Source organism: Apaloderma vittatum, unplaced genomic scaffold (genome assembly GCF_000703405.1).
Source record: "Apaloderma vittatum isolate BGI_N311 unplaced genomic scaffold, ASM70340v1 scaffold9916, whole genome shotgun sequence".
Classification (NCBI taxonomy): Eukaryota; Metazoa; Chordata; class Aves; order Trogoniformes; family Trogonidae; genus Apaloderma; species Apaloderma vittatum.
The window spans coordinates 16,381-34,931 of NW_009720084.1; the positions used below are offsets into that span (position 1 = coordinate 16,381).

Here is an 18,551-nt window from a genome sequence, read left to right on the forward strand (position 1 = left end):
TGTCCCAAAGCCACTGTCCTTGTTTTTAACCAGATGCTGCAAAGGTTGGAGAAGCTTTGATTTTTCTTTGTTCTTACACATTTGCTCTTTTTTGTGTTAATTGTATCTCACTGCTGTCATGTGTGAACTAGAGTTCAATATGAACTGCAGAGGATCTTTACTAAGTGGATTGGTGATTTCTGAAAAAAAAACACCAGAGGAATTAGGCATGACAGGCAGGCAGGAGATTTTCTATTATTACAGAAATAATTTGAATATCAACATGCTAATGGATAAGCTCTATTGAGAATATAGAGGAGACAAAGCTTCTTTTGTGAGAAGTTTCGTAGCTTTTGATTGTGCAGTGAGTGTAACTGAATGGTCAAGACTCTCCCTTCTAGTCTTGGAGTCTCAATGATTGTGTTCAGCACCTTCCTTAGTGGACTTTATAAAGCTTGCCTGTCTTTCATACCTGTGATATTTTCAGCTGTACCATAGGAAAGTTTCTAATAATAAATCTCATACTTGCTGCCTGAAGAAGCGTAGAAAGTACTTCCTTGATGGACTGTTAACTGTCTACATTGATTTTTAGGAAATATTCCTCTGAACTTCAGAAGCTGACCACATCTGAAGGTGGATTCACTGGGTCAAGTACCCTGACGTGATGTTTATGTTTCTGTTTTACATCTAACTGGTTTCTTGCTCAGATATGTGAATTTATTTGAGTTAATTTGGGTTAGAGTTTGGATTTTTTTTTTTTTTTTGTCATTTTATGCAGGTGAAATTAATTTGGGTTAGAGTTTGGATTTTATTTTTTTTTTTTTGTCATTTTATGCAGGTGAAGGTCTATGGATTTGTAGTTTTAACTTTCCCAGCAATGTTAAAAATAAAGATTGGTTTTTGGGATTGTCAACTCTTCAGTTGTCTGTCTTTTGTTAAGATGTGATTCTGCTGCTGTATCTGCATTTCTACTGGTCTCTGCCTTTCGTACAGGTACAAAGTTAAGTCTTCTGACTGATGAAATCTTAGTCTGTAGTTTAGAGTCAATAGAATGAATAATCTCACCTTGCTGAACTGATTTTGTAATGCATTTAGTGAAGGGGAAAAACTTCAGTAGGAAGAAAGAAGACTATTGCTGATTTAAGAGGGAAAGGAATTTTAAAAATGAGCACACACAGTTTTAGCAGATTTAGGTATACGGAGAAGTTTAAAAAAATGCAGGCTGAATTTTTGAAAAGTGAATTTTGGAGAACAGTTGAAAGATTTGAGGAATAGGAAAGGTACAGGGAATGATCCTTTCAGTTAACCTAACAAACGTTTAACCTTGGTTCTTGGGGTGAAAATTATTAACAAAACTCCTAAGAAAACTAATGAATACTTAGAGGATAATGGAACTTTATATATAAAACCCATGAGCTAAAAGTAAATACCTCTTGCCACAAAGATAATGGCTTTCTGAAATTACTTGCAGGAGATGAGTAGAGCACAGTATGAGTCAGTAATCCAGGTTATAGTGAAGTGTTAATATTTGTTCGCTTTTGGTAAGTCAAACCAAAATGGATTAAATGTTAGAGTCACTTGATGACTGCATAAAAAGTTAAAGTTTTTGACAAAGTGTAGTGTTTAAAGTTTGTGAGGTAGGTTAGTGACAGAGTAAGTGACAGAGTAGATTTCCTAGTTCTTGACTAGTTGTTGTTTTTACTAAGGATGATGGGGAAAAAAAGATTCAGAGCATCGGAGTTTAACAGTAATGAAATGCAGTTGTTCTACCCGGGTAACGTCTATCTGCCAGTGAGATGTAGGGAACAGATAGTTGGAAAAGCAAAGATAAATACTTTGGTGGAGCATTCAGCTGCTTTAATTTTGTTCTATTCTTGGTTATTCTTTCCTGTACTGACCAAAATGTTCATCCTTCGCTTACTGCTGTCAATACACTTCAGGTGCATCCTTTCTCCTTTCCTTGCTGGTTGCTGCACAGCTGAGCTGGAGCCTAGTGCTCTAGCTCTTGAGGATGAAGTTGGCTTCCTCGCCTGTCTCTGCTGCTATGCCTAAGAGGCATTTCTTCACTCTACACTTACCTTTCTCATCCAGAATTAAATGTTTATTGTAATTAAAAGGTAACTGGATTAGGAGGAAACTAGTACTGTCGATACTGAATCCAAAGAACTAGCAAGCATTACTTCTTCCCTCAGCCTAATTTTGTTAGAAGTAATGAGTTTTCTTGATGAAATAGGAAGAGGCAAAACAGAACAGTAATGAGATGTCTGAGAAGCAATCAGGAGTTGCAGGTAATGATATTATTTACAGTTGCTCTTGATACAGTCATTTGAGCTTAGTGAGACTTGCCTCATACAAGTATGAAGTGTTACACCCACTAATTTTTTTTAAAAACAGATTTTAAGCAGAAGAGTTCTCTTGTGAGTAGTGGAGCTAATGAAGCTTGTGTACATGTTGGTGTATATGAGGGTGTTGTCTGGGGTTTTTTTTCTGTTTTATGTAGCCTGTATTTTGCCACCAAGCTCCATGCATGTGCATCAGACCTGTGTAGGTGTGTGTGCTGGTTGGCTGTCCCACAACTGCCAAGCTGCACGCCCAGTGTTGCCTCAATTCTTCTCTGCCTTTCTTTCAGGGTAGGAACTGCTATGAGTGCCCCTTTTCTACTTGGTTCTGAATGTCTACCAAGCTTTACAGGGAATAATTTTTTTTTTTTGAGTTGTCTAAATTTTTGTGGTTGGCAGAACACAGTCTTAGAGACAAAAGCTGCAGTGACTGCAAGAGAAGGGGGGAACAGATTGCAAAACTGGCTGAGGCTCTCTTTGCCTCTGTTTCTCTGTTACTGTGTTATAAGTCTACTCTAATGAATCTTTAATAACTGACATGTGCATTTATAATGCTGTACTACTGTAGTATTATTTTGTATATTTAAAAGTCTGTGGTGAAGCTTTTCAGTTTAAAATCATTTGCTCTTGTCATCATACAGCATGCTTTGGGGGGTAGGCTAAATATTTTTGAAAGACAAGTCTCCATTCTGGTCAAGTAGCAGATCTAGCAGCTTTAAGAGAAACTGGTGTAGATAGGCTGCTTGTCAGTGCTAAATCTTGTAATAGTTATAACCAAGGGCCTGCTGCTGTTGGAAAGCATAGCATTCTGGAGAATAAAATTAAGGCTTGATTAATTGAGGTGACAATATGAAAGATTAAGTAGATGGCACTGAACTGACATGGAGAGTAAAATAATTTCATAGTGATGACTTAAAGCAGGGGTGGGGAGGCAAGCAGAGAGGAGCCCATATGAAGAGAGAAATGGAACCTTTTCTGCAGTAAGAACATTTTGTAAAATCTATACATCCCTGTTTTTCTTACAGAATCACAGAATGTTAGGGGTTGGAAGGGACCTCAAAGGATCATCTAGTCCAACCCCCCTGCCAGTGCACTTTGCAATTACTCCTCAAGCAAAAAAAAAATTAAGTAAAATTACGTATCTGAAGTTCTGTTGAAAATACTTGTTTTGTTACTAACCTAGAAGAAAGGAGTGGCTTTTCAAGCAAGACATTTGTGTGTTTAGAGATACCTTTTAAATGCGCTCATACTTTTTTTTTTTTCCTCCCTTCTTTCAGGGCTAAATATCACAAACTAAAATATGGCACAGAATTGAATCAGGGAGATATGAAGCCACCAAACTATGATTCTGGTAAGAATGTAATAAGAATGAGTTCATTATTGGCATAAAAGCTCAACTGTGGTTTGTGCAAATGCTGAAATGATAGTGTTGATAAAATAAGCCACTTAATGGAAGCAGTGGGAATAGAGGTAATTAATAAAGACTGTATTTTACTCTTCTAAAATTAAAAATATATGCTAATGCTCTGAAAGAGTCTATTAATAATCACTTTAGTTTAGTTTTTAAAAACCCAAACCACCAAGCTGTTCCTGGAGAGAATAATTTTTTGCTTCCTTAGTAATGTGTATGGATGTTTTGGAACCAGTAGATACTAGATTTATAATGTTTATATAGAAGAATTCTTCTGAGTAAAAAGATAATGGCAAAGGGCATGAAATGTGTAGTACATAAGCTGTTGTTCAGTTATCTCAGTGGTATTCCAGGAGAAAAGTAGTAAAATGTGAATTAGACATACACGAGAGTTTCAGATTGGGGAATTTATTTACAAAATTCCAAAGATCACTGGCAATGCGTATACGACTAACTTGAGTGCTGTGCTGCAAGAGGACAGTTTTTCACCTTGAGCTCTTGAGAGCTGATTCGTTTTTCTGGAAGTTGCATGTCCTATGTAACACACATGGTTTTAAGCACTGAACTTGAGGAATTTAGAATTTAAATTATTCATCCCTCTTGCTATCTCCCTAACCTTTCCTCAGAAATAAAGGAGTACAGAGATCTGGTTACAGGTCAGGCCCTTGAAAGGAGAAGTAATAGGTGATTATTTTTGTGTCTGTCCCTTGTTGCTCCTCCTACAGCATTGAAACTAGAATCACCTGGGCATAAAAGAAGAATGTAGAAAGTGTGCAGATTTAAGCTCTGTCACTTGGTTTGTGGAAGGGATGGTCTGCTTTACTGTCATGATTAATTCTCATTGGATTCAGAAGGTCGTTAAAACCCACAACCCAAGAAAAAATCCAATCCCACACCAGCTGGTTAAACTTGATGCCAGGCTTTTATTGTCCAAGATACAATGAATATTTTGAGAGATTTTATTTCGCATTATTATGAAGGTTATTTCCTTAACCAAAGAAATAAATTAATTTGGTATTACTAAGTGGAGGATGCCAATCTGTATCTGGACCACTAGAAAACTTTGTTCTGATCACACCAAGGTCCTAGACATCCTGGGTTTTTGGAATTTCTCAGCATGCAGCTATAGCACTTTGCTCCAGTTTTCGACTGAAGACTGTAGAGCAAGGCCTGGCTTGCCCAGCAGAGATGTAGCCAGTGCATTACTTCTGCAAAGTGAACATTAGTGCAATTACCTTTGCTAAAGTTCCATTTCTGATTTATCCTATTGCAGTTTATATATATGTAGCTATCAAAAATATACACTACAGCAAGTCTGGACTGATTAAAGATACACTTAAAATAGAAAAATTGTTATCACGCTCCTTTGGAGTTGTGTTTGATAGATACTTGTATGCCTGTGCCCTTCCCGGCCCCCCCCCTCCTTCCTGCCGAATCAGGAAAAAATGTGAAAGTGTTTCTAGTAGTTCCTCCAAATGCGTCCTTTTCTGCTTTCTTTATGACATCTTGGGGAGTCACTAATACCATTTAGAAGAAGGAGTTCAATCTACTGATAAAGGGATACTTTTTTTCTTTCCTCCCTTTTTTTATACTGCTCGTGATATTTTGTGCTATTATTTGCTCCTAATGCAAGTCCCTTCATTCTCATCTGTAAACTGCTGTCACTGCTAGCAGGCATTAGTTTTGAGGAGACTAAGCAAAAGAGAATTCTTCCCTCTAGATATACTTAATAGTGACTTCAGAAGAAGAGTTTTTGCTATCAAAAGGAATTTTCAAATAGATTTATCTCGGTTGTGTTTTAATTCTTATAGATTGTGCACTGGGTCCAGCTGTGTTCAGTGGTCAGAAAATTGTTTATTTCCTATGGTTGCTATTAAATGGATTTGTGAATTTGAGATCAGTAAAATTCATATGGCTCTCCTTGCGTATGAATTCTGATTTGTCTTTGATAGGTTCCTTGGGTGAGCAGTGATTTTTTTTTTGTGTGTGTGTGGTGTCAATTAAGTTGTTTAACAGCAAATGACTTCCCAGTAAGGGCAACAGCTTTCCCACATCACATATCAAGTTACTCAGGATTATACCACAAGTTTTTCTAGTTCTTAATTTTTCTTTACACAAAGAGATTGTTTTTATTTAAGTGTTTGGACCACAAGGGTGTCAAGTTTTGTGGAGGCTTTACTAGATAAAAAACCAAGATCTTTTATCTTGGGAAGCATATACTTACGTATCTCCTGTAGGTGGGGAGAAAAAAGCCTCCATCATATAGCACAAAGCTGTGTGTGGAATAAATGTGTAGCTGTTGGTTGCCAGCATTCAAATAGGTTTCTCACCAGAACAGCCACATAATATTGTTATGAATTTTCCTGGAGAGGTACTGTTTGGATACAAATTTACAGTTGTGGAAAATGTGGTGAAATTTTTTCAACAGCTTTCCAGGTTAAAAAGTAGACAAACAACATCCTGTTGTACATTATTTTTTTTTTTTTCCCTTCCACAAGACTAATACGAAGATAGACAAATTTGAATTTGGTGTGAGTATGCCTATTTGTTTTATGTTAACCAGTCAAATGTTAAGGAAACTGTTTGGACAGTAAGTTCTAAACAGATATGATGCTGCAGTTGCATTTCATATTGTTAGCAGTTAAAGATGCTTGTATGCCAACTTAAATTATAGCAGCAATTGTATTGGAAGGTTAATGCAAAAATGGAACTCCAGATTGTCTATGTGATTACGTGCCTTTAAAGAAAAAGGAGCAAGATGGGGCTTTTGGATGTGAGACAGAAGGGAAGGCACTGGTGACTAGTGGAACTTGCTCTTATACAGTAGAATCTACCTGATGGTCATTATGTGTCCGTAGTACTACAGTTACAGTGCTATGTCCAGGGGTTTTTCTCTCTTGATCGATTATTGGCACTTTGGATCTTTTATTTTGTTATTAAACCACTTCTAATCATTTGAAGACAAATCACATTTGTCCTTGCAATTGGATGGGCATCTTTTTAAAAAGTTGGACAGGGAAATAAATGTTTGTAATTAAAATAATCTTTTCCAGATGAAGGGAATGAGACAGAGATTCAGCCACAACAGAATAGTCAGCTAATATGGAAACAAGGTCGACAGCTGCTAAGACAGTAAGTATTGGAAAAAAGGTTTCTTAATAATGAACTCAAGGGCAAGAATCTGGTAATGAAGTGTGATGATGGTGGTATTTGGTTTTTTTTTTCTGTTACATTTACTTTCAAGAAAAGTTAGTATGTGTGATGAAGTTCATTCAGATTCTGCCCTACTTTTCCTAGGTTTTTGAAAAATTTTAGTATTTCAGACCTTCGGATGAGAAGACGTGTTAAATCACAAACACCTAATCTTCCTTGCTTTTCTTTCACTGAGTATATAACAACCTGCTTGGGAGAACAGTGGGTCATGACACTTTGCAATTAAAAAAAACACATGAAGAAGTAATTCTGGTAAGAGCTACATAAAACAGAAAAAGATAGTGTTGGAGAGGGATAATTTTTGGCCTGCTCAAGGCACAGAAGAGATGAATATCCAGAAGGTTAGACTAGAAGTTTTCTAATTCTCAGTTCATCTTAGTGAAGCATATATCTGTTAATCTAAATTAGTTTTTGAATTATGGTCATAGTGAGTTAATTAATTTCCATGTTATTTTGTCACATTTTTGTTGAGGTTTTCTTGCCTTAGTTACAAGCCTTGGTTTAAACTGAAGGGGTCTCTTAAAGATGTCTCATTAGAGTGTCTGTATCTCTTCTTTTTCATGCATTTTCTTCGTACCCTATGCTGACAGTTAATTCTAAGATCTTCTAATTAACTAGCAGAATTTTCGCTTTCTATTTTTTCTGTGTGTTACACAGGACTAAATGAGAGGGGAGGGAGACAGTAAGGACAGTCTGGGGCTTATATTAAAGGACCTTTTTCCAAGGAATTATAAAGTTAAATTTGTCTCACAGTGGTTTATACATTTTTTCTTTCTTTTTTTTTTTTTTTGCAAGAGCTCAAATCTTTGCATGTATGTTAAATAAATGTTAAATAAATGTAAATAAAGTAGTCTTCACTTGGATCAGTAACTTTGAAAACAAGTCGTTCCTCAGTGCAAATCATAAATCCGTGACACAGTGCTGAATACAAAATGCGTAGGTGACTTGTTTGATTTTTATGCAGCCAACAATCAATATTTCTCTTCTAATGTGATTATGTGGAGGATATTGTTAAATAATTGGAGGAGGATGTTCTTGCAGGAAAAGTGCGTGCCCTTGATTTGTGACAGCTGTTATTCGAAAACAGCATTTCCCTCCCCTTAGTGTTCTCTAGAATATTGACCATATAATCAGTCCAGTGCTCCTGAGAAGACAGTCCTATTAACTGCATGCTCTAGTGTAAAGGACAGACAGCAATTTTTACTTTTTTTTGTTTAATAGTCATTATTTCCTGCCTGTTTGCTCCAGAGGCAATATGGCATATTGATGAAAGAGCCAACTTTAGACCTTGAGGTTTTACAAGCTAATCAAGGGTTCTTGCTGCCCATCCCTTATATAAGACAACTTAATATTTTGCAGATCCATTGCCGAATAAGCAAAAGGCAAGACAAAGTTTTTTATAAAACTTGGTGTGTTATTTAATAGTAGCTACAGCTACAGAATTTGTCTTTACTCCTGCTGTTTTCTAGGCTTCTAATAATGCTTACGTAAGGAACATTATCTGATAGGTCTTGTAAGGCTTTGTGTGTAGTTTCCATGTGTTGAAGATTAAAATGGCCGTGTTGTACGTGCAACTGTGATGATTTTTATAACTAGTTGTAAGTATTTTAATTGAAAGTGCTTTTCCATCCATTTTAGTAAATGAATGAATAACGTATTGTATAACCTCTGACTGCTAGGCTCTTTGATTTTTTTTTTTTTTTTTTTTTTCCCCAGTGACTGTAGAGGCTGGTACTGCAAGAGGCGATCCCTCTGCAGCTGGTACAGGATGATTTATAAGCATGTTTCATTAGCACAGCACCATACCCTGCTAAGCTAAGGGTTGAAGATGACTTTAGGGAGAAGTGTTTATTTACTTCTTTGAATAAGTGAGAGGTGCGTGGAAAACTAGCATGAGTTCTGTTCCTGCAGGTATCTACAAGAAGTGGGCTACACCGACACGATACTGGATGTGAAGTCAAAACGAGTACGAGCTTTACTGGGCCTCTCAAGCGATGCTTCGGAGAAGGAAAACAGAAGTCAAGAGCTGATGGTAAATGGCACAGAGAGCCAGATGAAAGAAAACGCGATGATGGGGTAAGCATTAAGATGACGTTGTGGTTTTTTTGCAGAAATGCACTTAATGGTGTAGAACCAATTTTTTTTTTTTTTACTGAAAGGATTTCGGGCTTTTTTTCCGTACCTAGAGCAATTCTAACTACTTTTATTCCATTAAGCAATAAGTATGGAGGGAGGTCTTAAGATTCACAGCTTGAAAGTAAGTGTTTTTTCAGTTGGATGGCAGCACAAAGTCAAACCAAGCTGCTTTGAGATACGATTCCTAAGTGGTTAGAGGTCAATGTTGTTTGAAGTTAAAGGCTTATTTATATTGCTGGAAGCTTTACTGTATCGATTATGGGCTTTGCTTCTCTGATCTGTGCTGACTATGACATGGTAATATATATGAGACACAGGATTTTTTTGACTGGATCTGAAAACCAGTCACTTGCTACATTCTGATTCCTGTGAGTTTTTGATTTTCCACTAATGGATATATATATATATAAATGTAAGGTATTTTTTTTGGTCCTTCAATATTTCTAATGCTATGAAAAGTCAGTTAAGGAAAGTAAAAGCTTACTCTTGCTTTTAAGTAGTGTTGAAAACATCAGAGGCTTTTTTTTCATTTTCTTCTCTTTTCAATGCAGAGGCATTTTTTTGTTTGTTTGGGTTTTGTTTTTTTTAAAGTAAGTTAAATCTGAAACTGTAGAGGCTTCAGAAAAAACAATCTGTGCTTGTTTAAGATATTGTAGTTTCAGAACTTGTGAAATAATGAAAGCTACCCAGAATTGTTTGTCTGAACAATAGGTGAGGTAACTGTTGCCAGTAGTTTGTGCTGCATCAGCAAACACAGCTTTCCTCAAAGATTTTCTTTTTTCCTTTTCTATACTGGCAAAATGCAAGACTTTTTTTCTTTTTTTTTTTTTTTCTAAGGTCTAATGTTGTTATATGACAAATTCTGTCTTTTAAAAAACATTTGTAAAATTTCATTATACCCAGCAGATAGCAGCAACTTCAGGCCAATGAGTTATGTAAGGGCAGAAGTTAATTGTTATGTAATTAAATTCAGTGCTGTGAGGTGGAAAATTTGAACATATGAGAAAACCCGCAAGCTACTAAAATACGTTGTGCCGCTATGTAGTTGACAAGCGATGTCATTTATGTACAGCAGCTTTGTTTTTGAAGAACAAGGAATGCTTGATAGATTGCAATAACAATTCTAGTTTGATTTCTAGTGAAGGGGTCACTTCTTAGAGAAAGTGAGTCCTCTCCTTACACTATAAATCTTATTTGAATGTGTTTACTTCAGTTTTGAAATGAATATATTTATAAGGTAGTCACTTGATGGTGCTTTTGATATAGCAGTTTTGGATATATTTGCATTTCTTTTCTATCTCCTGGCTTTCTGAGTAGGTCTGACACTAAGTTTAAGAGTTTGTAGTCTACCCTATGGCTGAAGATATTCACTAATAGAAAAAAAAATGAGTTCTCTTCTGTTGTGGCTCTGCAGGCTCATCAGCTGCAAGGAAGGTCAGGCTGGAAGCTTTGAGACACTGTTTTCGTCTCGCTGGCGATGCCTAAGGTGTCAGGCTGCATTAGAAAGCTCAGGGGTGCATCTTGATACATGATGTATGAGAAGCGACTCCAGGGTTTTACAGTGGAAGAGTTTTTGAGGGATCTTGTTCACCCTAGTCACATCAGTCTTCATGGGTGATTTTGAGTTTGTGGACGTTTGCTGAGATCGTATTTCACTGAGGGGTAAAAGTTGGGATTTCACTAAAATTCCTCAGTCAGTCTGAGTACAGGGCTAGCTTTCAACACTGTGATTCTTGTGGGTCTTTCAAGTACACTTTCAAACCATCTCTTCCTATTTCCTGTGCTGGAAGTGTTCGGTGACTTAACAGCTATTTCATTTTATGCTACTAGATGCTGTAAAATGTTACCCCTCACTGTGTCTGTGGCATCATTCACCTCCTCCCATCTGCATTGTTTCTTGCCTCTGAGATTCTGAAGCGCAGCTTATGGCAGATGGGAAGTCAGAAATGAGATGCAGCATTCTCCATTAGCTCCTGCTTCCCTGTTACCTGCCTCATCTATTGTTGGCATTACTTAAACAAGTATAGAACAGCTTCTTTTTGAAGAGCATTAACACTGAATAGGTGACTAAGATTTAAAGCATACGGATCTTCCTTCTGACCCCAGCTGGAATTCTTACTGAGTGTTTGAAAACTTAATGATTTATTTTTTACCTGTTTGGCAGAACTGGGAAAAATTTAGATAGCTCAGCTAAATTTTGGCTCATGGTCGAGGTAGGGGCACTCTTTGAAGCAAACTCACTGGTGCTAGGCTGCTTACTGGGAGGTCAGAGAGTTTGACAGTTGACTTCATAGCCTCTTATTATTCCTGTGTAAAGCGAGAAGGGAATTGGGGCCTCAGCAGACTTGCACGATTGGAAGGAGCATGATGAACCAGGGCCTGAAGTTCAGAGGTGGTAGAGGAGGAAAATTATGGTGAGAGATTGGAAGAAAAAGAAACCATCCAAAACCTTAGTGCACTCACAGGAAGTTTCAGGGATATGTGTCTGTGTGTGCACCAGGACCACCAGACATTGGGAGAGTTGCAATTTAAAATGTAAATGGAAGATGCTCTTTGGATACAGTGAAACTCTTTGCAGGAGAAAGCTTTGCTCTCACCACAGAAGCCTGTGAACTGCTCAAGCTAATGTGGTTTATCAAATTCTTTAGTTCAAAACATTTAATGAACATTAATGTGAAATATCTTCTAACAAGCCAGAGGCCTAGCGGTCAAGCTGAAGAGGTTTTAGTTGTGTTTGAAGAGTGCTGGACAAAATGTAATGCCCGGAAATGGATCTAGTCTAACAAGGCATACCTCTGTTAGAGTGCGAAGCACAGCTTATAGAACATTTGATTTGTTTGATCTTGGAAGAACTGCTTGATGTTGTGGACCCCGCTGAGAAAAGTGGTTGCATGGAAGGAAGAATATGAGAAGCAGAGTATGATGACTGAATAAAGAGAAAGCTTGTGGGTGAGAAACAATGAAGACAAGTCAAAAGGAGTTTAGAAAGGCTGTGGGTGAATGTGATGAAGATAATATACAGTAGAGCGAAAGACGGCACAGTGAAAAACAGGAGGAAGATGGACACACTGATGCATTTCAGGAGCAGGAAAGTGGACGGCACATTAGCTTTAAATTTCCTTGAAGATTTTGCTATATAGCGATGTAAATTGCAGAAAGAACAAATTGGCTAAACTGCATTCTGTACAGTTGAACCCTCCTTTGATAAATCCCAAATAAAGTAAAAAAGATATTTGATGCTTTCATGCTACCATATGGTTACCTCTTTGGAAGGAGAGAGGGCAGAATGGGAATGGGAAAGAAAACTTCCTTAATGTTTTGACTGCTGTTTATTGGTAATCAGCCTCTATTTTCTCAGTGAAATTAAAGTGGTGCAGAACAAAACTGATTGATACTGAAAGAAATTCCAGTAAAAAAGCAGAAGAGCTGATGTATTTCTCAACAGAGTCTGATTTTAGTGCAATTTTTGTATAAGTCCATTAATCTGCGCTTGTTGCTGCAACTCAGCCTCCTTCAGCAATACCTCTGACAACAGCAGACACCCACGCTTCTTTCTTCTTGTTTTTGGTGTTGTGATTTTTTTTTTATTATTTTTTAAAATGCCTTTGATTGTTGTGAAGGGAAGCCCAGGCATTTTTCCTCTGACCCTAGGGATTTGTGAAGTGCGTACACAGTGGTGGACAGGGAGTCTATTCCTCCTCTGCTCATCTCATTACATCTTTCACAAATTTTGCGAGTTGTTTGTTGTACCAAAACTTATCTACTGTGCCAGTTATATCTTGTTGTCTGTTATACCTGCTTCAGCAGCAGGAGTTTGGGCACTCAGTGCTATGATATCAACAGTAAGTCAGGCTTTTTTGGGCACTCAGTGCTATGATATCAACAGTAAGTCAGGCTTTCTTATGGGAAAGGCTGGTGAATACTTGGATAATTATTGTGAAGTTGGTGCTGCTTACTTTGGTATGTAGAAGTGTGCAGTAGTTACTGTAGTAATATATTGTAGCATATACTTAAGCAAGTCCTGTTTATTTGTAATAGATAATATGCATTCTACTAGGCTCTAGTTATTTTAGAAAATTGCCATCTGGTCCCTCATACCTCTCAGGTTAACTTTTTTTATCTTGGAGGGTTGCAGTTACATCGGAGAACTCCCCTCCAGCTCTGTTGGTTTTTTTTTTCCCTCTTTTTTTTCCTGTCATATTTGGTACAGTGATGAAGAAACTATTGTTATCTCAAAGTGTTTTTAAAGGCAAATCAGTTTCTTTTTTTACTATTAGTTGAAGTAGCCTCGGTCTCTGTGTGTTACAAGCTGCTACATCTGTGGCTAAACTTGTATTCTTACGTTGCCTATTTATTTGCTAATGTACAGATCCTCTTGAAAACTTTAGCACTCAAGACATCATGTGGATTTTGAATGCACCCTGCAAGATTTTGGTTCCATAAATGAAATGTTAATATGATAACCTGAAATAGATATAGTCCTGTTTCTACTTATTTCATGGAATTTGAAAGGGAATCTGTTTTAAGTTTCTTCAATCAGCTCACTTGCATTGCAAAAGATAAGTACCACTTGGCATGACTGGACTCAAAAATAAATACTAAAATAATAACTTTATAGTAATGGCTGAAATTTTTAACACCTGCAGTGAGAGAAATGGGTGCTTTCCCCCAACAAACTGAAACAAATGAAAGCTGCCTGCAAATGTCACTTGTAGCCTTGAAAACATGAGAGTATTTAAGTATCTTCTGTTCACTTATTACCTTATTTTTTTAATAACTTTATCCTACTGACTGAAACTTAAGCACTCAAATTGGTTTGCCTTCTTGAAGGCGTGTATTTGACTACCCTTTGATATGAGTGGAAGCAAATACAATAAAGGAGTAGAACTGAAAAGGAATGAAGGTGTACCAAGCGTAGGTATTTACACATATATATGAATGTGTATAGATAAATTATCTGAGTTCTTGCGAATGGTTTGATCATTAGAACTATGTTTAAATAGTCAGTAGAAACTTTTGAAGAAAAATGATCCTGAATAATGTATCAGTTTCTCTCTGTAACTGATCTAAGCTTCCACTGCCTACACTTTACTTGAGCATAAAAGCATCCAACCTCAACATTTGAGAGCAAGCTCAAAGATTAAAAGTAACCGTTCTGAATACTTTATCTTTCTGATGTACAAGAAATTATTTCAACTGACATTTCAGCAAATTAGTGTCTTTTTATACCAGAAGGCTTTGAATAACTCTTTTGCATCTCTAAATCCTATTAACACTGACTCATGCAATGAAAATGCTGCATACTGGCTAGTGAATGTTGTGTGTTAACCAGCTTATAAAATGGTTTATTTAGGAAGATATCTCTGAATTTATCAACCTAAAGTAACATCTGCCATGAAGAAGATTTCCAAAACAGTATATGAGACTAAAATATTGAATTACAATAAGAAAAAGGATTTCAAAATCTATTTGCCTTTTACTGGTGTTTTTTTCCATGTTTTTCCAGTTCGTCCCTGCTCCCATCTTGCAGTGACCTAACAGGTATTTCAGAGATACCTGATTTAGGCCAGACCCAGACACTTTCAACAGATGCATTAAAGCAGGAAAAAAAGCTATGTTGGGGTTTTGTGTGAAGAAAGTAGTACCACTGGACCACTCTTTTAATTTCACTGGCACAGATATATGGCTTAAGGCTTTGAGGGATGCTTCTTGGAAACGTCACATAAGACTCAAGATACAGAAGAACTGGGGAGACAGAGACAAGAGAAATTGTGCAGTGGAAGAGGGAGAAACAAAGAGGGGAGGTGAATAGAGAAGTAACTTACAAAAGTTACTTCAGTTCTTCAAATGTTAAATCCATTTTTTGTGGTTTTTTGTTAAGCTTATTTATTTGACGCATTACAGTTATCTGACTAGCTTTGGCAAGAGAACTGGTCTTTCCTTTTTAAATGTCATTCCTCCACAATTACAATTTATATCCAAACCATTTTGTAAGTGTTGCTTACCAGTTGTAGAATGCATTGCACTGGTTCTTGCATTGTGTGGTGTGAATTCGTAAGAGGTTTCAAAGATTGTGACAGACTATCTAGCCTGCCCCCATGTTCTTTGTGTGTAAATTTTGATGATTTTAAGTGTTCCATAGTTTTATGAGTTTGATATTTCCAGTGCTGCATTATGAAATATTTTGCACAATATTGAAGGTTTAACAAACTCTTCTTAAAGACAGTCCTCATAGAAAGGAATACATTTGAATTTGCATGCATTTATCTACTGCGTCCGGTTTGAAAGAGCTCAAGTAGCCACACTGAAAAGACTGTGTTAAAATATGAAATAATCAAATTCTAGGATGACTATTAGTATAAGTTCAATAAATCTTATGCCTTTGAAGTAGCACATTGTGCCGAAAAAAAAGGCTTGGGAAAGAATATGCTAGAATAGCTCTTTGAATGCTGGTCACAAGTTTTTTCGTGTATGGGCCCCCAGAAACATTTCTCAGCCTAAGCTGAACTTGTGTTTATTTAACTTTACTGTGGCATTTCTTCCTGCTTCTGAATTTGTCAATAAAATCTGGCTTTATTTAAGGTGACTTGTGTATGTCTTGGATAAAACAAACAAAAAAACCTCTCTTGTTTCTCCTTTTGGGGGAATGAGTAGGACTGAGGCATTTCATGGCCTTGTGGTTGGGCAGTTCAGGGGAGAAGTTTGAGTCTCCCTGGACATGACCACAGACTCCCAAGAGTTATTGGCAATGAACGAGAAGGCAGTGGTAGGAATATTGAATGTGTTGGCTACAAAGAAAGTACATGTCTGTGATGTGGCTTTAGTCTTACGTTAAATGGTGTGGATCATATTGGGAGTAGGACAGGAGGTATCATCAATGTGCTATTTCAGTCCCCACATCACAGCTTCACCTTTCCTCTAGGCTGTGGTTTCTGCTTTTCACTTTTCACAGGATTTATGTTAAGATCCTGAATATTAAATGTTGAGAGCCAACTCTAGTTTGTAACATCCGCTATACATTTGGTAAAACTCCTATTATTTCAGTGCCAGGGCCATCTGGATTTTTATGCAAAATACTTGTCTTGAGTCATTGTCACTGTAGGGCAGAGACGAAGAGTTGGCTCAATGGCCTGCTGAGACTGAGTGATGGCCACGCTTGCTTTAAATAGCACATGTGAAATATCCATAAATCATACTTCTTAGATTTGATGGGAAGACATTATTCTTTTTAGTCTTACAGGGGCCAAGGGGTTAAGACAAATCTGAGTAATTGTCCAGCCTGTAAAATACAAGTTGGGATGAGGTTTTCAGGGCAGTCACAGCTGCAGAAAAATCTGGTAGCTTCTCCCGAGGAGGAGCATATTTGTGTGATTTCAGGTTTCTGTTGCTTTAAAGGAGGTAAGTACTTCAGTTACCAGCCCATTTGTAAGAAGAGCTTTGTGTTTTAAACAGGAAAAAGTGTCTTATCTTTGGGGATCAGAAGTTCCCGTGTCAAGAGTAATATTCACAAAATCTGCACGTTGCCCCTCCCTTAGTAGTAAGATGGAAAACTCGGCATCATTAGTGTGTCTGTGCTTCACTTTCCGGCACTACTTACTGTACTTATTGTGCTTGTAACAAGCAGTTAGTCCTGTTGTACTTCATCACGTGCAGATGTGAGTAGCAGGTAGTCTCTGCCCCAAAGACTTCGACGTCTAATTGGATAAGGCTGCTGGAGAGGAGGATGTAATGCGCAGAGTTAACAGTATCTCATAGAAGATGTTAGAATTGTTAAATGATTTTTTTTTTAAAAAAAGAAAGTTATTTTTTTAGGTTCGATTAGGAACTGAGTTGAAGCCCTCAAGGCCAGAAGGCAAGGTCAGGTGCTGGGGAGAAAACCATGCAAGGGTGCTGTTATTGAGGAAGGAGCAGTGGGAAAGAGATTCAGAACAAACAGCTGAGGAGCACAAGGTCAAGGAAATCCTGCCAAAATCTGCTTGCTCTGTGCTCTCTGCTTTGGCAGTTTCTGTAACTGCGCTGCTGTCTGGGGCTTCTGGCTTGCTCTTCCGCAGCAGTTTTTCTTTAGACAGTATGGCTGGGGAAAAACGGAAAAGCAACACCTAAGTTCTTGCACTTTGAAAGTTCTATTCTCCTTTACAGACATTTTGATCCAAGGCAGTCCAGTAAAGAGGAATTGTTCTTTCTGAGACCTTTCTGGGTTCTTTGGTCTCCTTTTATTTGGAACAGGTCCTTATCCCTGCTTCACTCATGCCTTTAAAACTATACAGTTCACATGTCAGCCTCTGTCTTTGGAGCTCCATCCCATTGTTTTCACCCACTAGTTTTTTTACAAGTATTCTAGACTACAAAAGCCCTGGAAATGTTGAACTGTGTTTCTTTTTCTAAAATGGAATTTAAAGTGATCTGTTACACTACCCTACCTTCAGATATATTTTTGCCAATTCTGCTTTTTTGTCTTGCTTTGTGAATGACCCCATAAAAGAAACAAACTAAACAGGTGGAAAATAGTGGAACAAACAAGCTTCAAATTGCCATCAAAGTATGTAACATAAATTAGCTGAGGCTAGACACTTTAAGTATATTTTACAGTATTCCTAAGTGTTCACACTTACAATAATATCTAAAATGCATTATGTTTCTGTGCTCCTAAAGGATGAAAAACAGCTGAAGGAAAAAGAGCTAAATGATTGAGTTACACTTTAGCAGTCAAATAAAAAGTATTGGGGTACAATAGAGCAAATCAACCTGTCGGTTTGAAGCTACTTCTCCCTGTAAAACCTTTAAGTAGTTTAAATATTCTGTCATTTCTGTTTTCTTCTTTTTTGGTTCTTATGAATTCTTTCTTGGAAGTAGTGCCTTGGCACAAACAATCTTCCCTGGTACTGTGCTGACTTTGCACATTTTTGTACTGTGCACGAGTTTTGAAATACATGATAAATGATTGCGTTTCCCAATGTGTGAGAGACCTTTTGCCCCCCACCTCCCCATGTGAATGGAGATACACAATGATGTATATATCCTGCTGCTAAAGTATGTAAATATTAATATAAATATTAATATGATAGTTGAATTTCAGACCAATTACTTAAAGAAGATATAACTTTCTCGGTGATCACTTTGAACTTCAAGTTTGAGAGAGCCTGTTTTAAGGTCAGATAAGTACAGAACGAAATGTGGGTATGAATTACTGCAGATACTTGTATCTGTAGAAGGATATCTGTCTCTTAATAACAAGTTCTGTTGATTGAAAGTTTGTATTCAATGGTTAGCATTAGTTCATACATTGCTTTTTACTGTAGCATGTCTGATAGTTGCTAATATAAATAACAGCCATGATGTTTATACATGGTGAATTTTTACTCAGCAAAATACAGGTGAAAAAAAAAGGAATACAATTGTGGTTGGTTGATTTAGTTTGCTAAAAGTTGACCAGAACACACAAAATTTGCTGAAAAATCAAGAAGTAAAGCACA

General features: G+C 37.2%; 1 protein-coding gene across 1 annotated transcript in view; it reads left to right on the plus strand.

Annotated features, from left to right (window-relative positions):
- STRN (striatin, calmodulin binding protein) overlaps positions 1-18,551 on the plus strand; it is a 49,568-nt gene that overhangs the window by 3,779 nt on the left and 27,238 nt on the right. The window contains exons 2-4 of the mRNA XM_009870890.1: positions 3,596-3,669; positions 6,783-6,861; positions 8,854-9,018. Of these exons, the coding sequence (XP_009869192.1) occupies positions 3,596-3,669; positions 6,783-6,861; positions 8,854-9,018 (318 nt within the window). The remainder of the gene's footprint in view (positions 1-3,595; positions 3,670-6,782; positions 6,862-8,853; positions 9,019-18,551) is intronic.